Source organism: Puccinia triticina, chromosome 1A, assembly GCF_026914185.1.
Source record: "Puccinia triticina chromosome 1A, complete sequence".
Taxonomy (NCBI): Eukaryota; Fungi; Basidiomycota; class Pucciniomycetes; order Pucciniales; family Pucciniaceae; genus Puccinia; species Puccinia triticina.
The window spans coordinates 2,903,876-2,921,986 of record NC_070558.1 but is presented as its reverse complement, the minus strand read 5'-3'; the positions used below and the strand labels follow the sequence as shown (position 1 = coordinate 2,921,986).

The following is an 18,111-nucleotide window of genomic DNA, read 5'->3' as shown; positions in this document are numbered from 1 at the left end:
AGGGAGGTTCAGATAATTATTGTGGTTTTTCGAGTTGTTCTTCCGAAGCCATCCTGTCCGTTTTCGATAATTCAGTGTGCTGCAGTTACATTTATGTATTTATGTAGATGGCCGTGATCGCACCAGGCACAAACATTGGATGTTCTTAGTGAGAACTTCGGCCCAGGCCCAGGGGATAACTCTTGCAAATAACCAAGAGGGTACTCGCCCACACCCTTCCGGTTACCGTCGTCAGTTGGTGCCAGTGGATTGAGCTCAAATTTCTCAAGCTCATGGTTCAGCAGCATTTGCGTTTTCTTCAGTCATATGATAATATCAGAGTTCAGAGGCCACCATCGACTCTCCGGTATTTTTGCCTGCACTGTAGTGGAAAGTACATATCTCTTCCTGTTCCTCGATTTCTTTTTTCCATTATCCACATTAGAAAGAGCTAGCTTTTCGCCGTAAGGATTTCAAAAAATGTGCTCACCTCAGACAGTCTACTTGCACGAGTCAATCGAAACCATTGATCCGGAAGACTTTTTCGACGTCTTAATAATTGGTGCAGGTAAAGTTCTGCTTTCCTTGGATGATGAGTTCTGTGACTGTAGATTTTCACAAATGTCCCGAAATGCTCACTATCTGCTTCATCCCGTCCACAAGGACCTCACGCACTTGGTTTGGCAGCACGATTGAGGGAACCTCGTCCAGCAGCGCTTTACACGGATATAGAGCACTCCAGATTAGCATTCCTGCAGCGACCGGATGCCGTCAAGCTGCCCCGTCAACCGAAAAAACCTTATAACCTTCGAGCTCCCAATCCCATCAAGCTTAGAGAGCAAGCGGGAAATCATTTTGATGACGATTCTTTTCCGCGATTATTGGCACTGGATGGAAGCTCCCCAGAATGGCTGGGACGATGGAACGGTTTCTTCCACCATCTCGATATCCCACATCTAAGAAGCCCCATGTTTTTTCATCCATCTCCTGCGGATGTGGATGGGTTGGAGGCATTCGCTCGAAGGATGGATCGCGAGAAGGAATGTGTAGATTCAGGCGGAGTAGAGGATGTCCTACCTACTGTGGGTCAATCAAAAAGAGGTGGAGATAAGATACGCAAAAGGGCAACTAGAAAAAAAGTCGGTCATCTAGATAAATTCATGCTGATGCATAATAAACGAAACCCATCTGATTGATTCTTCCTCCACTGACCATGTTCATCCGAAGGGTTGTTTAAAGTCTTCGCTTGGCGCTGAAATAAATGAACGAGACCGCAGTTCATACGCGAGACCTAGCTCTGGAGTTTTTAGAGACTTTTGTAAGAAAGAATTGGTGGAAAGGTGATTTTGCATCACGACGTATATGCGTTTCCCCCAGATCAACAAAACTGAAGCTAGTTTACTTGATTACTTGTTGAATTACAAGATATCAATTAGATCCAGTGTTACGACAAGAGACAGTCGAATCATTAAGTTTTGGTGATCTGCACATTAGGACAGAGGGACGTGGACGTGGGTTCCGGGTGATGACCAAAGAAGGAAAAAGATATGGCGCCAAGTTTGTGGTCATGTCCATTGGAGGTCAAGAGTGTCCAGCGATACCGAAATGTATCAGTGAATGTACTGCCCAACTGGAAAGCTTGACCGCAAAACGTCACGACTCTCATCAAGGTCCTGGATGGTGCCACTCCAGATGTTTTTCTTACGGGGGTACCAAAGAGTTCAAGCAAGCCATCAAGGCGAGTAAATCAACAAACCAAGGCACCATTCTCGTGATCGGTGGAGGGTATGTTATCTTGGTTGACGTATATGGGCGTAGCTGGCCAGTGTTTACTGACTGATCAGTTTCGGACTGGTTGTAGACTTACCTCTGCTCAAATAGCAGATCTGGCCATCCGAAAGGGCGCCGCAAGAGTAATCTTAGTTTGCCGTGGCTACCTGAAAAGTGAGACTTGTTACTCGTTTTGTTATCTTTGATTCAATGTCACCAGTGATGATGGCTGAAGGGTGACTTCGATTACAAAATGCTTTGAAAGCAAAACATTACGATTTCCCATTGTCTTGGGTGACGAAGTACAGCAACCTGGAAAAGATGTCGTTTTGGCAAGAGGATTGTCCGATGGGTGAGTGTAATCTACGTGGAAAAGAGGTATCCTTCCTTTTTGGACCCCAGACTTTCCGTCCATTGACAATTTCATATTTCCCTGATTCTATAGCACGCTTGAAGATGGTTCGACAGGCAAGGAATGGAGGCTCGGTGAATCCATCGACTTTGCTTTTGTTGAAAAAACGCATAGCCGAAGGGACCCTCAGTTTACGCACGCACACAACTGTTACCCAAGCGATGTGGGACAAAAATACCGGACGCTGGACTGTTCACTTAGTTCATCACCCAGAAAAAGCTGCCGATCCTGTGGAGAAACCCAAGCCCGAGATCCTTGAGGATGTGACATTTATTGTAGCTTCGACGGGCGGAAAGTTGGATTTCGGCTCTATTCCGTTCCTTTCTCCGTTGCTGCACCCCGAGCACGATCAAGGCAAACAAGACGACCACCCGTCAAACAAAAAAACGGCCAATGTACCAGGAATAATTGAAGGTCTTCCTTTACTGACGGAAGACCTTCAGTGGGGGAAAGAACTTCCTTTGTTTGTGATGGGCGCATATGCTGCATTGGAGTTAGGTAAGAAATTAACCCATTCAGGCCTGTTTCCGAGAAGTAATGCGAATAATTTCCTTCAACTTAGGTCCAGATGCTGCAAACCTCAGTGGATCAAGGGGCGGAGCCGAACGGATTGGATCAAAGTTAAATGAGTTGTTGGAGAATCCATGGTTTTTGGATTCTCAACTTACTCCATCACTTCCTGCAAACCACCAAAAATCAACACCTCAATCTAGAAGCACGAGTAAGCCGATCTTGTCACCGGAACCACCGGCCGACAGCTCACCTGAAATTGAATCGACACTGAAAGAATCTGAAGTACCTACCGCCGTGAAAGGAGTAATCGAACATCATATGCCCGACATTTTCCCGGAAAAACCCCCGAGTTGTTCAACTAAGCGAGGTCGATGTGCTTTCAAAATGGGTGCTCGAGAGCGGAGAGCCGGAAATGTCGGTGGCTGGTATGCTGGATTGGAAGAAGTTGTGCTTTGAAGGGGCAACTCCCTAACCTTCATTTCTGAAAACCCGTTTTTGTGTTAATTTCGCGTTTTGCATTCTGCACTGTTGTTATCAACATTGAATGTCTTCACACCCAACTGATTGTCATAAATTACAACATAAGGCTTAGAGAGAGGACTGATGAGAATGATGTGTCAAGAGTTTCCCGGGTCATCTAGAATTGGAGGACTGCCGTTTAGACCCGAAAAGTCTAGATTTTCACAGGGAAATCTAGCTTTTTGGGTTCTAGATCACTTCTGGGAGGCCCGCAGATCTCGACAGGAAGTGATCCATTGGAGAACTTCCCGTTGAGTCTGGGAGCCTCCCAGATCTCAATTTACACAACCAAATTCTTAATTTTTGACAAAAAGGGAATTGTTTTCCTAGCCCTACAGTTCATTACTTTCATGTGCACTGGTTGAATTTTTGATAGGTGTCTTAATTTAGGATTTAGAGAGGCATCTAGAGCTCTCTAAATGATGACGGGAAGTCATCCATTCTATATTTCCGAAGGAAAAGCTACTTTTGAGTAAGCCAAGTTTCACTTTGGCTGCAACAAAGCCCTTCAAGAGGCTTGACTTGGGCGCTGTCCCCCAGGGGACGGGACCCGGAGGAGGACCTACGGGCTATGTTGACCCCGCGGGAGCCTTTTGGCAGGGACTTAAATCAATCTCAACCATGAGTGCCTGCATCATTTTTGCTCATGTTTTCATGTCTATTGCCTCCGATCGATGTACAAGTCCCCCTCAATCAGGGGCAGGCGGTGCCACACGAATCCAGCCTGTTTGAGAGGCACAAGATGCACTCAACCCCGGCAGGCAATACGCACCAGTGGCGCTGATGAAGGACTCATGAGGAGTTTGACCTGAGCTATCAGGACAATACTCACAGAGAAAAGAGAAGAGGGCCCATCGTCAACAGGAGGAGGAAAAAGGGTGTATTGAGAGATAAAGTAATAAAACCAGTGTTTGAGAAGTAAAAAAATGGATTACAACATCATCAACAGGGCGAAAGAAAAGAAAGAGAGAGAACAGCAAAAGAAGATGATGAGTGACGAAAAAAGCAGGCTTGGTCTGTCTGCCAATCGTATCTTGCTGGCAAACTCGGTCGTTCATTTGGTTAGTAAAGTGTTTTTTTATGGTGCTGTTTTTTTGTTCTCTCTTCTAAGTGTATCAGTAAAAACGGCGGCCAAAAATAGTCACTGGGGGATTTTCGGTTCTTCTTTTGTCTTGGAGTCAAGTCGTTTAATCTGAAGAGATTACTGATTGAAGAATCGATCAGATGCAAATGTAAACGGGTCTTTGCGATCATTCGCACCTTGTCCGCCTCCAGAAGCCCCGGTGGGAGCCCCAGCGTGATGGGAATGCTGATGATGTCCGGATTGACGCGAGACGTGTTGCTGCTGAGCTTGATGGTGGTGATGGTGGTGATGGGCGTTGTTTGCCGAACTACTCATTCCACCACCGCCTTGTTGAGTCTGTTGTGGATCTGCGCCGTAGCCGCCATAACCGCTTCCGTAATACGCATGTTGTTGGTGCATCGAGCTTTGCTGTTGGCCAGTTGGCATCCCACTACTGCCACCGGATCCCACCAAGCCTGAATTTCCTCCGACGATTCCTTGACCAGCTACTTGCCCATTAGGCATTTGGCTTGCGCCAACGCCTGGTTGCGAAACTTGCCGGAAGCCAGCGTTGTTAGTAACCACACCAGCACCTCCGAGACCATGTTGAGACGCATGTTGCTGCTGGTGACCATGGGAGATCGGCATGGAATTCGGAGCTGCGGCCACGTTATTGCCAGGACCACCTTGCATTGGATACTGAGATTGGCCTGCCCGGGCGTTTCCAGCTTGGTACTGTTGCGAGCCCTGAACCGAGTAATATGGTGAAGGGGCTTGCAGCGCATATGGGTATGCCGGGTTTTGATAGTTCGGCGGCAGTTGACCGTATTGTTGATAGTAGGGATAGTACGGGTAGGGCATCGGGGAAGGCTGCATACCGGGGTACTGTTGGGCGGCAGTACTAACAGATGTTCCAGCAGGCTGTTGTTGTTGTTGTTGAGTTTGCTGGGGCGGGTGGTGTGGATGATGATGTCCGACTTGTGGCTGACTTGGAGGCGGGGCCGTTGGGGCCGCAGCCGTAGGTTTCGACGAATCATCGGCGCCACCATGAGGAGAGCGGCTTTGGAAAGCGGCTTGAGCGGCTTGAGCATGAGCATACGAGTCATAGTATCCCTACAGCCCAGGCGGATCAGCGACGGACAGTCATATAATTAACAAAATAAATGATATCGGTACAGCCTGGTATGACAAAACCACTCACCAGAGATCTGAGCGCTTCTTGGCCGTAAATTGCTGCATAGTCCGGTACCGACTGGGGAGCTTGGCCGAAGGAACTTTGGGCGGGTTGCTGACTTTGTTGTTGTGGCACTTGCTGATTCATGTGATTAAACGTACCATATGCCGCAGGGGATTGGCTGGCAGGGACTGGACTGGTCGAGTGCTGAGCGAGGGCTGATTGCTGCTGCTGCTGCTGCTGCTGCTGCTGCTGCTGAAAGTACGCCGCCATAGGGTCTTGCCTAAATCCGGAATAATGTGAGAAGGCGTCCTGCTGTTGTGGTTGAGGAGCTTGGGAGCTGGCGTTGGCTGGTTGGGCTGCACTGGGCTCTGGGGCAGCATACTGATTCGTAGATTGATATCGCGAGTTGAAACTCGAGGAATGAGGTTGGGAAGTTGCCGTTTGGACTGGAGTAACAGCAGGTGGGTTGAGAGGCTGAGGTGGAGCGTGTTGCACGGGTTGTGTAGGTTGATGACTAAGCTGTTGAGGCACCGGCTGTCATGAAGAGTCAGATGATACGTATTGATAAGTAAGAAAAGAATGTTACTTACAGGCTCTTCCACCGCTGGAGGGGCCACTGGGGGGCTCGGTGACTTGACTGGCTCGGCAATCGCCTGAGGGGCTAAGGACTTTTCGATCTGGCTATCATCACCTTTCATGCTAAATAATCAGAACTGTTAATTTTTGGCCAGGAGGTTACCATTTAAAAATTGCAAATCTAAATACCTGGCTTCCTTGACCAACGGCTCCTCTATGGCAGGTATAGGAGGGGATGGTGCGTCGAGGGCCGGAACCTGTGACGCTTCGGCCGATTCAGCGGTGTCACCAAACAAGCTGAGACTGCCAAATTTCAACCCCATTCTATCCATAGTGGGAGTTCCACTGCCCGGCATGACAACTGCAGCTTCTTGGCCCTTTCTCGTGCTGGCCCGTTTGGTCAATCCAGGCGGTGCAAGAATGGAGCTGGTGGGAGGGGGGTTGGACTGATTGGAGCCTGTGGATAAAAGTGATGCTGGCTCGGGTACTTGAAGGCCGCGATCGGTAACATTTTTCGGTTGAGCCATGGTAGTTTCAAGGACTGGAGCTGTTACTGACGGCGTTGTCAACTCGATGGGTCCAATGTTTGGTGCGTCAGAAGGAGTGAGCACAAGTTTACTGGCAGCTTGCTGATCGAAAATGCTAGTGGCGTTCTCGTTCGGTTGTGCAAGAACAGCTTCAGCCCACGCCTCACCAACACCAAGAGGCTGGAGGACAGGATCGTCGTTCCAGACGTTGGGACCAGTGCCAGAAATGTTGGCTGTCAGTTCCTCAATAGCTGGTACTGGTTCGGTATGCCACACGTCCGCAGTCGCATCCGGGATGCTTATCGACACTTGGCCATCATGTAGTGGGGAGTCGACAGCGGTTTGGGTGGACAGCGTGTCCGTTGGTACTGCTTTCTTTGTGAGATTTGAATTGACATCGGCCCCGGATAAGATAGCGATGGATGGTTGTGCTGGCACAACTGGGACGACGGGAGGCTTAGGTGGGTCGAGCGGTCTGTGGCGACAAGAACTGTCAGGCAAGCGCAGAGAAAATCATATTGAGGAAAATAACGAAACCTGGCGATTTGAGCCCAACTCATTTTAGTCCCAGGTGTTATAACACGACTCGCGGGCTTCTGGGAGAGCTCAGCCATCAATTTCGGCGGTTCGACTACGCCATTCTGGTTCGCCTCGTGAGTTGGTTGGCTATTTTCAGACTTAGCCTCCGCAGATGGCAATGTGCCAATGGATTGACTAGTGGATCCCAGGTCAAGCGATTGGCCGAAATCGTTGCCGATGGTAGCCAGCGAGGCGGACGGACCAGACGGATTGGACCAGTCGTTAGAAGGCGCGGTGACGGCTAAACTCCAGCTCGAAGGGGTTGTTGTAGCGATTGACGGGTCGTCAGCAGTAGGATGGATGCCGCGAGCAAGGTTTGTGGACGATTGACCACGTCCGGTACCTCGAGGGGCTGCCCCGCGACCGCCACCGCGCGATGAACCTCGAGGGACGTCTGAATGAAAGAAAGAAAAAAAATCAGCCAGCAAGCACCAAGTACGATGAATGTGGAAGAGGCAAGAGGGGCCAAAAAAAAAAAAAAAACACTCGCCACTTCGACCACGACCGCCACGACCATCGACAAGGTTGCTAATGGCAGCGCCATGACCGCGAGAGGAAGGAAGGACAGGCGAGCTCGTCTTTTTATCTTTTTTCGTCTTAACCGAGCCCCATTTTTCTGCAAGGCCTGGAGATAGTGAAAGACCCAGTCAGTGTTGCCCAGTGGAGCGAACGAAGTTTGAGAGACAGGACTGACCTTCACTGATGCGAGCAGCTGCCAACTCTAGGTCACCAGCAGCCTCGTTGAGGGCCATGAGTAGGTCCTCATCAGTCCAATTGGGAAACAACTCTTTGATGGTTGCAAGGTTGTGGCCATGCTTTTTTCGGATGAGCTTGAGTTCTTCGGGTTCGTCGACAGCCGAGGACCTTTCGAGAGGGGAAGCGTGTCCGTTGATCTTGTGCTCGAGACCGTTGGCGACGGCCGAATGAGAGCCCGAGAGAGCCGAGTTGGATGCCCCACGCCCACGACCCCGACCTCTTGTTCGGTGAGGAGCACCACGAGGTAGACCACCTCCGCGAGAGGTGACTTCGGCCATTTGGATTTGGAGAGTTGAGGAAAGGGAAGCTGGATGGTCAAGAGGGAGGGCGAGCTCAAGTCGGCTGGGGGAGGAAAGGGCTGTGTAGCGTGTTAGGTCAGGATGGCAGCAGGCCAGGGGGCGGGGACGGTCAGGAGGAAGGCTTTGTGGGCTGGGTAAGACTCAGCGGGGTGTGGGTGTCAGTGGAAGTGGAGAAGCTAATTCAACCGAAGACCGTCTGGAAGCGATGACCGATCAAAACTGGCTGACTCTGCTGCAGGATATGGCAGATCACAGAAGATATGGGGCTTGGCCAGGCCGAGGAAAAGTTTCGATGGGAAAAGGGCACGATAAAACCAATTTAATCGGGGATTTAAAACGATTTGGTTTTGTCTCGATCTACACACACCCCTTGGGATGTCAGTTGGGGGTTTGTTTACATCTTACAGGCATGTACAGCTAACCCAGGAGAGCTTGCAACTTGGCGCGCAAACTCCGAGACTTTGTGCCGCAGCGGCCAGACTTGTCCGCAGCTCCAGACATCCGTGCGCGCGGACCGTGCCCGGGGGAACCCGGGGGAGGAGCCTGCAGGAGAGCTGCCTGCCGCCGACCCAAACCCTGCCTGCCGCCACCACCAACCCACCACCCACCACCGCCGAATCGACTGCCGAGCGACGCCAGCCTGCCACCGCCACCAATTTCATCCATCCCCGTTGTCCATTCCATCCACCGCCGCTGTCGAATCCAGCCACCACCACCATCATCAAACCCAGCAGTCGCCACTGACATTGCAGCTTGGATTCTCTCACAGGTATGTTCCTATTTGATTTCCCTTGAATGTCACAAAGCTGATCCCTCCTCTAGACACCATGTTTGTCAAGTATTCAGCCTCCTTCAAATTCATCGTTGTTCGGGCAGCCCTTGATGGAAAACCACTCGCCGAAATCAACGCGGCAAATGGATCTGAGGTTAGTTCTGATTCCCTCCAACGGTGGTGTGTTCTATACGAAAAGACTCGTTCGGTTGTCGTTGATCCCGAAACGTACGAAAAAAGGGGGCGCCCTTTGGCTCTCAGTGAAGAAGAACGATTGTTTCTCTTGGAGCTAGTCACCGACAACCCAACGATCTACCTACAAGAAATTCAGCAGGCACTATCCACCGAATGCAACCTCCAAATCTCAGTCCAAACCATCTTGAACGAGCTTCATGGACGCCTCCAAATGAGTCAAAAAACTATGCGTAAGGTAAATCCGAATCAAGACCAGACTCAACGAGCCAAGTACCTCCTTTTGATGGCCAACTTTGAGCCTGAATGCCTCGTCTTCACTGGTCAGTTTTATTTCTTCTCTCTCTGAATTTTTATTTGTATATAGTAGCTAACACCCTCCCTCTCTGAAAGATGAAAGCGGGGTATGTTTGGATGCAGTGATCCGCACTCGGGGTTGGGCTCAAGTGGGTGAGAGGACGTCACGGCTCCCGGTAGCGCGGGCTACCCACCGCTTCAATTTAATCCCAGCGGTGGCCCTGAGCGGGCTGGTTGCAGTGATGATACAGTCTGAAACTGTCAAGCGAATCAATTTCGAGACATACTTAGAGCATGCGTTGGTGAGTAGCTTGATGGATTCTGCGCGCAGCATCCTAACTGACCACTTTTTTTTTTGAAGCTTCCAAATATGAATCCATACCCAGGACCCCAAAGCATCGTTGTGATGGATAATGCGCAAATCCATCACAACGGGAACATCGACCGCATAGTCGAGGATCACGGCTGTCTGCTGATCTATCTTCCGGCCTACTCCCCCGACCTGAACCCAATTGAAAAGGGTTTTAGTGTGTTAAAATCATCACTCAGACAATATGGCGAACTTGATGGGGGCAAAACCGATGGGGAGGCAATCAAGGCCTTTGCAAGGCTTGTTTTCACCGACGAACTCATGCGAGGCCTGTTCCGAGGGTCTGGTTACACCGATTAATGGATCCCCGGACTACCGGCTGCCCGTTTTTTTGACTACCGGCTGCCCGTTTTTTTGTATTGATAAACAACTTGCTCAATTCTTTGTAACATTACTTTGTAATCAATGTGCTCGATTCTTTGACTTAACATTTGGTTTTTCTGCATATTTATCTGACTCCGGATGTAATTAACCACAAGATTGAGACTTCATTGGGAAAACGGGTCTGCTGAGATCCACCACAAGATTGAGACTTCATTGGGAAAACGGGTCTGCTGAGATCCTCCCGTTCCAAGAGACCCATGTGATGCGCAAACTCATCTTGGACCAATCAAATGGACTATTGATTGCTCCTTCAAATGGACTATCGATTATAACAACGTTAACCAGTTTTATTTACAAAAAGAGATGGTCGGAAGGAGGTTAGAATTTACATAAAGAGATGGTCGGAAGGAGGCTAGAATGCTGGAGCTACAATGTATTGATGACTTTGAAACAATAAGGAAAAGGAGTACATAAGAATGGATCGGGGGAGTAAGATACTTATTGGTTTCTAGAACCCTGGTTTCTAGAAACCTTCATTAAGTGATGCGCATATTTCTTTGCAGATGAGACAATGGATCGGGCGGGGCCTTCGGGGATACCTCTGCTGGCAAGCTTGTCAGAACTGAAGGACTTGAACATAGTCCAGTGAGTGATCCCAAGGGTTCCGATCCCCTCAATGACTCCGGGGGAATCTGGATTGACGTGTGCAAATTCAAGGAAATCCTCGAGGCTGTGGTCCTCGCCGCTTGGAGGGGTTATTGGTGACAAAGCCCAGGTGGGATGTTCTGGGGTGCTGGGGCCGGTCGGGCCGGTCATTGAGTTCGAGGCGGCCAGTTGCGAGGCGGCCAGTTGCGAGGCGGCCAGTTGCATTGGGTTCAAGAACACTCCCGGAGGCATTGAAAATCCAAACTGTGTTGGATATTGGAATCCGGCCGACGTTGTTGGATACTGAAACGCGGCCGAAACGGGAGCTGGAAGTGTGGGGTGAACTGGAGCTTGAGGCGGCGGTACATCCTCCTTGGTCTGAAATTGAAAGCTGTCCGATTTTGGGGGAAAACGGAGGGTGACTTGGCCGGGGTTGGTCTTCTATGAATCTCATGAGCAGTCAGATCAGATCCTCAGCCATACATCCCAAGGGAATAAAGGGAATAGAACACACTCACAATTGCTTTGGCCCACATAGCAATTCGCTTGGGAGTCATCTTGAAAAACTCGTTGGGGTTCTCGGGATTGATGAACACGCCGACCTCGTGACTTCTAGTCAGGTGTTCAGCGGGTTCGTGGATACAGCCAAGTTGCTGCACCAAGTCCGTGAGGGAAGCCGCTTCCTGTGCACCTGCGGAGGGCCCATCGGATGGAGTTTCTTCAGAGCTGGGACCGGCATGCATGGTCCTGAGGTGTTTGTAGGCAGATTCTTTCTAAAATATCACACAAAATGAGGTCAATGAGACATTCCGACTGGGTTGAGGTGGACAGGAAAAAGCCACTTACCTGAGCTACAACTATCGGATCTTTCTGGACCAAGCGACATATAATCTGGCGGCTTTCCGGAGTGCCCTCGGCAACCAGGAGGAACTGGGTGAATATCTCATTGGAATCAATTCTTTTTTTTTGGGCTGCTGAAAACACGCGTCCATTTGGGATAATTGCATTCCAAACAATGTTACCTTTTAGAGCTTGGGCTCGGGCAAAGAATCCAAGCCCCTCGTCTTCGCTGTGTTCAATCTCATTGATTGCCGCAGCTTTGAAACTCTCGAGATTGTAGTTGTGAGTGTCCCAGTTGATCATCAGCTTGCCAGGTTCCGATTCGACTTTATTGTATTGGGGGCCAATGGAACCAGCTAGGCTTCGTCGCTTGCGGGGGTTTGCAGCAGGAGGTTTGGGAAGGGGCGTAAATAGGATGAACTCGATACTTATGGGAACCTCAGGGCGGCCCGAAGTAGATCCTGCACGATTGGGAAGTGCCTGGCTGTGTTGTTGAGAGTTGGTAGCCAATGATTGAGATAGTATCAAGTCGCTCGATCGGCTGGTGGCTGCGCTCGATCGGCTGGTGGCTGGTGAAGCTGGAGGTAAGCCCAAGAGTGATGGGTCGACGTGAGACGGTCTTTGCTGGCTTCGTATGAAGGCGTCCCGGCGGCGGTTGCGATCCGCGACCAAGTGAGCAGTGCCATCAAAAAGCGAGGGCACGTGTCTGTTGGCAGGCGGCGTCAGTGGGTGGTGGAACCATTCGCGGTATTCGGACGGTGAAACTGAACGATAACGGGAGTTATTGTCCATCCCGAACCTGCTACTTTTACGGAAATGATCAATTGCGGCATAGAAATTAGTTCGTGGTGAGAAAAGGCCCACACATGATGATGATAAACCAAAATAACTCACGCGTGTTGGATTGTTCCCCAATGGCACAATGGTTCCAAAGGACCGTTGGGGTTGATTTTACTGGGGGTGGCGGTGGCGGGGTTGATGGATTCGGCGGTGGTGGGTGGTGGGTTGGTGGTGGCGGCAGGCAGGGTTTGGGTCGGCGGCAGGCAGCTCTCCTGCAGGCTCCTCCCCCGGGTTCCCCCGGGCACGGTCCGCGCGCACGGATGTCTGGAGCTGCGGACAAGTCTGGCCGCTGCGGCACAAAGTCTCGGAGTTTGCGCGCCAAGTTGCAAGCTCTCCTGGGTTAGCTGTAACATGCTCAGCTTGGGTGCACCCCAATTTCCAAACATCCACCACACTTGAAACACATAACAACCAAACTGTACTGGGGATCGGCTTGTCAAGGGTTGAGGGTGCGTTTCAAGTACTGTGTGTGTATGTATGTATGAACCCCAAATTCACTGGGGGCTTACATATTTATTGTGAAAACCTGTGGAATAATTGGCATGTAGGTCCATTATGAAGATAATTGGTCTTGTATTGATTACAAGCCAACACAGTTAAGGAAAACAATCAGGAAAAAGAACAAGTGGATAGAAGAGGAGAGGCAAAAACTGATATGAGAGATGAGTGACAAAGGGGAGTGGATGTGAGTGAGGAGCTGGTGAGGATTGAAGTCAAGTGCTGAATCTTGAAGTTGGAGGTTGCTACAATGTTTGAGATTGAAGGAGAAGAAGGAAGGAGGACTAGGTGAGTCAAGCTGAGTGAAGCAGAGGAGTTGACACAGCCTTTGCCCGTTTTCTATGTATTGTCTTTTCCAAGAAGGTTGGACCCTTTCATTTTTTTTTCTTTGGGTGTATGGATTTATTTTTTATTTCTAGATTAACTTCTAGCTGGAGTATCAATTGAAAAAATAAAATGCAATACAGGTATTGTCCAATACTGTGTGTTGTACTATTTTTCCAATAGCCCGGTTCACATTGGGGCATTTTATGCCCAACTAAAATTGGTGTTGCTGATCAATAAAAAAGTAAGCTTAAAAACTTAAAAATGGCCGTGGGAGTCCGACTTTCAGCAAGAGCTGACATTAAACGTGCATGATTGTAATTAAAATCTTGCTAGTCAAAGCCCAATGTGAACTGGGCTAATGCCTAGAACTTTATAAGATGCATTGTAGCAAAAAATAGATACAATACCACATATTGTATTGAAAAATAGTTCCACTTTCTGGCCAATCTGGGCTGAATCCAACACCCCTTCCCAAAGATAAAACCAATATTTAATGCATTGGCAATCCAATACACAAATTTTGATACATGTGGATTGTAGTCTCTTAAGTGACGGGCGGACAAAAGGTTTAGGGGAACTTGAGGTTGTAATTTCAAGGAAGTAGAGAAATAAAAATTTAATAATAAGAGAAATAAGAATAGAGGATGATTATGTATAAGCTTTTAAGCTTGAATTTGATTCAGATCACAACTCAAAGTTGGATAATGTAAGCTGAGTAACACTCGGCCTCTTCTTCAAAAGAAACTGGAGAAGTTCTGATTCAGGTAAACCTGTAATCAGCCCACATTTTTTGGGCTAAAGGAAACTTAGCCAAGGATTTTTATGGGGAAGCCCATGTGGTTTGCAGGTTGTACCACCAAACACAAAGAAACCAATCATATGTAATGTATTTTTAATGTAGATTTGGTTGTGTAAATATGTGCGCAATGCGCGTAATGAGAGGGAAGGAAAGGAAAAGGGAAAAAAGGAAGAAGAGGGATTAAGTCATAATTATGACTAGGAAATAAGAGAGAAAGGATATTCTGAATTACCCAGAAGGTTACTTACTTGGAGGTACTGTGCGCGGTGAGCAGGGTAGCTGGGAGTAAGGCCTTCAAAGATAGTGGATGGAAGCACTGAGTAATTTTAGAATTTCCAGGTTCTGGTCTAATAGAGTAGCGCTAAATGTAACAATTCAATTACAAGTAACAATTCAGTTACATTTAAATGTTTAAAAACACTACATGTAATCTGTCCTCTATGTAGCCCGCAGCCATTCATAGCCCAAGTGCGCAAAACTATCTTCTGGCGCTCCAGAGCTGGCAAGGTCAGGCCAAAAAAACTCATGAAATTTGAACCCAGTCAAACATGACCCATGGTGTACACTGTACAGTGGGTGCGCCAAAGTTTTTGGTGCTGAGTGAAAATGGGTGACACCCCAGGTTCACCTGAGGCTCACATGGGATGTGTATTGCCTGTCCACCAGCAACCTCACATCTTCTGTCAACAATCAACACAGTCAACACCCCAATCACCTCAACAAATCCCTCAGAAACAATGCAATGGACATTTGATCACCACCAACCACAATTAGGTCCTGGCTCAAGATTGGATCTGCATTAACTATTGAGGCAATAATCTGTTGGTCAAGAGATCAAAACACTATAAATACAAATATAAAGACTTCCACAGTTCCATTTCCTACTCATCCTTCTCAAATTATTCTCCATCCCCTCCTATTTCTCTCATATTTTTCAGAAATTTAACCAAGAACTTGGAATTTGCTGAAAATTTCATAATTTTTGATCTTTGCTTCTACTTGCTATGTAACTGAAATTGTTCTTTCAACCTTTTCATCAGCCCTCTGGGACCTTTTGAGCAAGAAATTGGAGCCCCAGCAGCCTGACTTGACCCTCAAAAATAAAAATATAGTGCAACAAAAATTATAGTGCACCCACTGTATATGTAATTGTGAGCCTGTGTCTCTTGTGTGACAACAGGACACAAGGAAAATGGGGGGATTCTGGTTGGATTTCTTGGGATAAAGAAATACAAACAGAGAGAGAAGAAAGAAAGAGAGTAAGAGAAGATCAGGCCTAGACTTTAAGTCTTAATTAATTGATCTGGGCTATTCTCAACCTGGAAAAGTTGGATGCCAGCTGTGCAAGGCCAAGAAAGAGTGCAACAGCCTCCACTCACAACAAGGAAACGTTGGTGGGATTCAGAAGCAGGGTTACTACTCTGCTCTGGTTTTGTAGGTCTTAACCAGAGATAACCTTTTGATCTTTTAAAATTGAAAGAGTTGAAGAAAAGAAGAAACAATCAAGAGCAACAGAGTTTCACTCTGGATAAGCAAGGTTCAGAGAAAGAGTTTACTTACTGTCAATATCCTAGGCGCCTGTGACGGTAGGTATACTGGGAGTGTGGTAATCTCTTTGGTGGTGATCCTGGGTTATCTGGGGTGTGGTTCTGGTGTGCTGAAGTCTGTGGATCCTCCAGCTGCATGGGGGATCCTGACTTCGAAAATTTTCAAAGTTGGATGACATAATCACACATGTACATGTGGTTGGGAGCGCTCAGGCACGACTACACGGCGCTGCTGCGCATGTGTGTCACAAACCACAAACTCTATGAAGGAGTAGAGATATTGTAAAGTGATCAGTGAAAACTAGGGTCAAAATTGCATGAGAAATCAGAATCTGAAGTCAAAACAACCTTATGTCTTAAGGTTAAAAAGATATGAGCACATTTAGGTATAAAATGGAGATAAAAGGCAGTTTTAGGTCAACTGTGTTGACTCTAAGGCTGACAGTAATCCAGTACAATCCTGGTTACGTTGAAGTTCAGCTGTATTTATGTGAGTGAGTGAAAATTTCTGATACCCAGGTACCCGTATAGTTTTTGGTAGAATCTTGTTGGAGAGTGAGCTTGGGAGAATCAATGCTTTTATTACATAGTAAGAAAATCACACAGATCAAGAGTGCTGTGACAGTTGTAGTAGTCAAGAACTACATACATGTCACAACAAATCTCAGACAGTGCCTGACCATCCCTATGCATAGATTGTAACTTTTACAATTTTGAGATTCAAGTTTGGAGAGTTAATTGGACCTGGGGTGGTGGGCTCACCACAGGAAGGCATTGACCAAGGCAAGCAGGTCATGGATGCTGCCATTGGACCTCAGCAGCCATTTCACATCCTGCATAGCTATTTGTACAGGATGCAAGGCTGAAGATTATGGTGGTGTAAAAAAATCTTGTAAATGTGAGTGATTCCCAAAAGCCTCCTGGGATATGCTGTAGTTCAAAGTTGAAATCACAAATTTTTAATACATAAAATCATAAGACTTGCAAGTGATGATTTTTTATGTACCATTGTAGAAATATTGCTCTATTTGGATTCTGGAGTGAGTGTTTGGATGGTAGATACATATTAGGGGGGTTCACAATTGAATTTTACTAAAATTTGGAGCCAAATTTAAGGCCTTTATGAACAAAGTTTTAAAATTTTGGGAAAATGCACAGCAGCAGGTGATACTGATCAATAGGGGGGTTCACAATTGAAATTTGTAAAACTTTAGGACCCATTTTAACCAAACTTAACACAAGTCCCCTGCTGCGGGGTGCGCCAGCCATTTGGCTGGCTGGTTGGTTTGCGAAGCAAACCCCCCCACAGGGGGGACTTGCGCCTTAGGTTGGCAAACCTGTGTGATGAGTTTCCCACCTTTTGGTGGGAGAAAACTTCAGCCTCAAATTACACAATGTCCTCAAAACTTTGAGGATGTCTGAGCAGAGTTTATGGAAGAGCTGCATCTTCCTGTTCATCCAACCCAAACTCGAAAACTACATAACCTTGTGATTTTATAATGATTTTTATAAAATCACACTTTGAACTTTTTTCTGCTCAAACGAGCGGTTCAACACACCAAAACAAGTCCTCAGGAGCTGAAAAAAGACAGTTTTCAAAAATAATTATAAAATCAGTGAGGACCAGTACAACATGATACATAACACCAAAAGAAAGACAAGAAGCAGGCCTTCATTGTCTGCCAAGGAGATTAGGTGGATAGGATCAAGGAAGCGGGTACAGGAGGAGGAAGTCAAAAAAGAGGGTTTTCCCGCGAAATCAAAAAACTCATCATGCGGGAATCCCGACTTACGGTATAGGCCTCCACTGGTGTGGACAGCTCCGCTGCTCGCTCCCGCTCCCGCCCGGAGGCCTAGTTAAGCTTGCATTTTAACCTGTTTATGAACATATTTTTAAAAAGTTGATAAGTTGCACTGATTGATCAGTCCCACCTTTTGCTGGACATCTTGCCAAAATTTTAAAATTATGTTCATAAAGGTCTTAAATTGACCTCCAAAGTTTTAAATAATTCAATTGTGAACCCCCCTAATCAGTGCAATCTATCAATTTTTTTAAAAAATGTTCATAAACACCTTAAAATTTGTCCCAAAGTTTTGTAAATTTCAATTGTGAACCCCCCTATTTTTTCAGCTTGAAACTTTATGATTTTATGGTGTTATGATTTTATGGTGTTATGATTTTATGCAAGTCAACTTCGAACACCCACGTGTTTTCATATGCAAATTACAAATGCAGCACATTTCTACATGGGCCCAGTGTCAATGGACGCGTGGGATCCCAGTTTTAGAGGGAAATTTGACCTCAACATGTTCAAAAAGGTGCCGAAGCGCTCATCGGAGCTATAAATTACATCATCAGTGCAAGTAAGTGAAGGAACAGAGCTAACAAATCGAACCCAATCATGTAGTCGTACAGAACCAAGGCATGTTTATATGTTTACAAACGATAGCAAGCCAAGAGCCACCGGTGCTTTCCCTCTCAACCCTTTC

General features: G+C 47.3%; 2 protein-coding genes across 2 annotated transcripts; one reads left to right on the top strand and one right to left on the bottom strand.

Moving 5' to 3' along the window:
- Positions 1-459: 459 nt before the first annotated feature.
- PtA15_1A361 (uncharacterized protein) lies at positions 460-3,130 on the top strand (the record flags this gene model as incomplete). Its single annotated transcript, XM_053165381.1, has 9 exons — positions 460-547; positions 643-1,118; positions 1,207-1,319; positions 1,405-1,764; positions 1,841-1,923; positions 2,015-2,101; positions 2,195-2,659; positions 2,724-2,781; positions 2,875-3,130. 9 exons carry the CDS (start codon positions 460-462, stop codon positions 3,128-3,130), a joined length of 1,986 nt encoding a protein of 661 aa, XP_053016578.1.
- Positions 3,131-4,394: 1,264 nt separating this feature from the next.
- Positions 4,395-8,149, bottom strand: PtA15_1A360 (uncharacterized protein; the record flags this gene model as incomplete). The annotated part of the gene is made up of 7 exons (XM_053165380.1): positions 4,395-5,369; positions 5,458-5,967; positions 6,024-6,132; positions 6,199-7,011; positions 7,074-7,509; positions 7,606-7,740; positions 7,810-8,149. 7 exons carry the CDS (start codon positions 8,147-8,149, stop codon positions 4,395-4,397), a joined length of 3,318 nt encoding a protein of 1,105 aa, XP_053016577.1.
- Between the last annotated feature and the right edge of the window lie 9,962 nt (positions 8,150-18,111).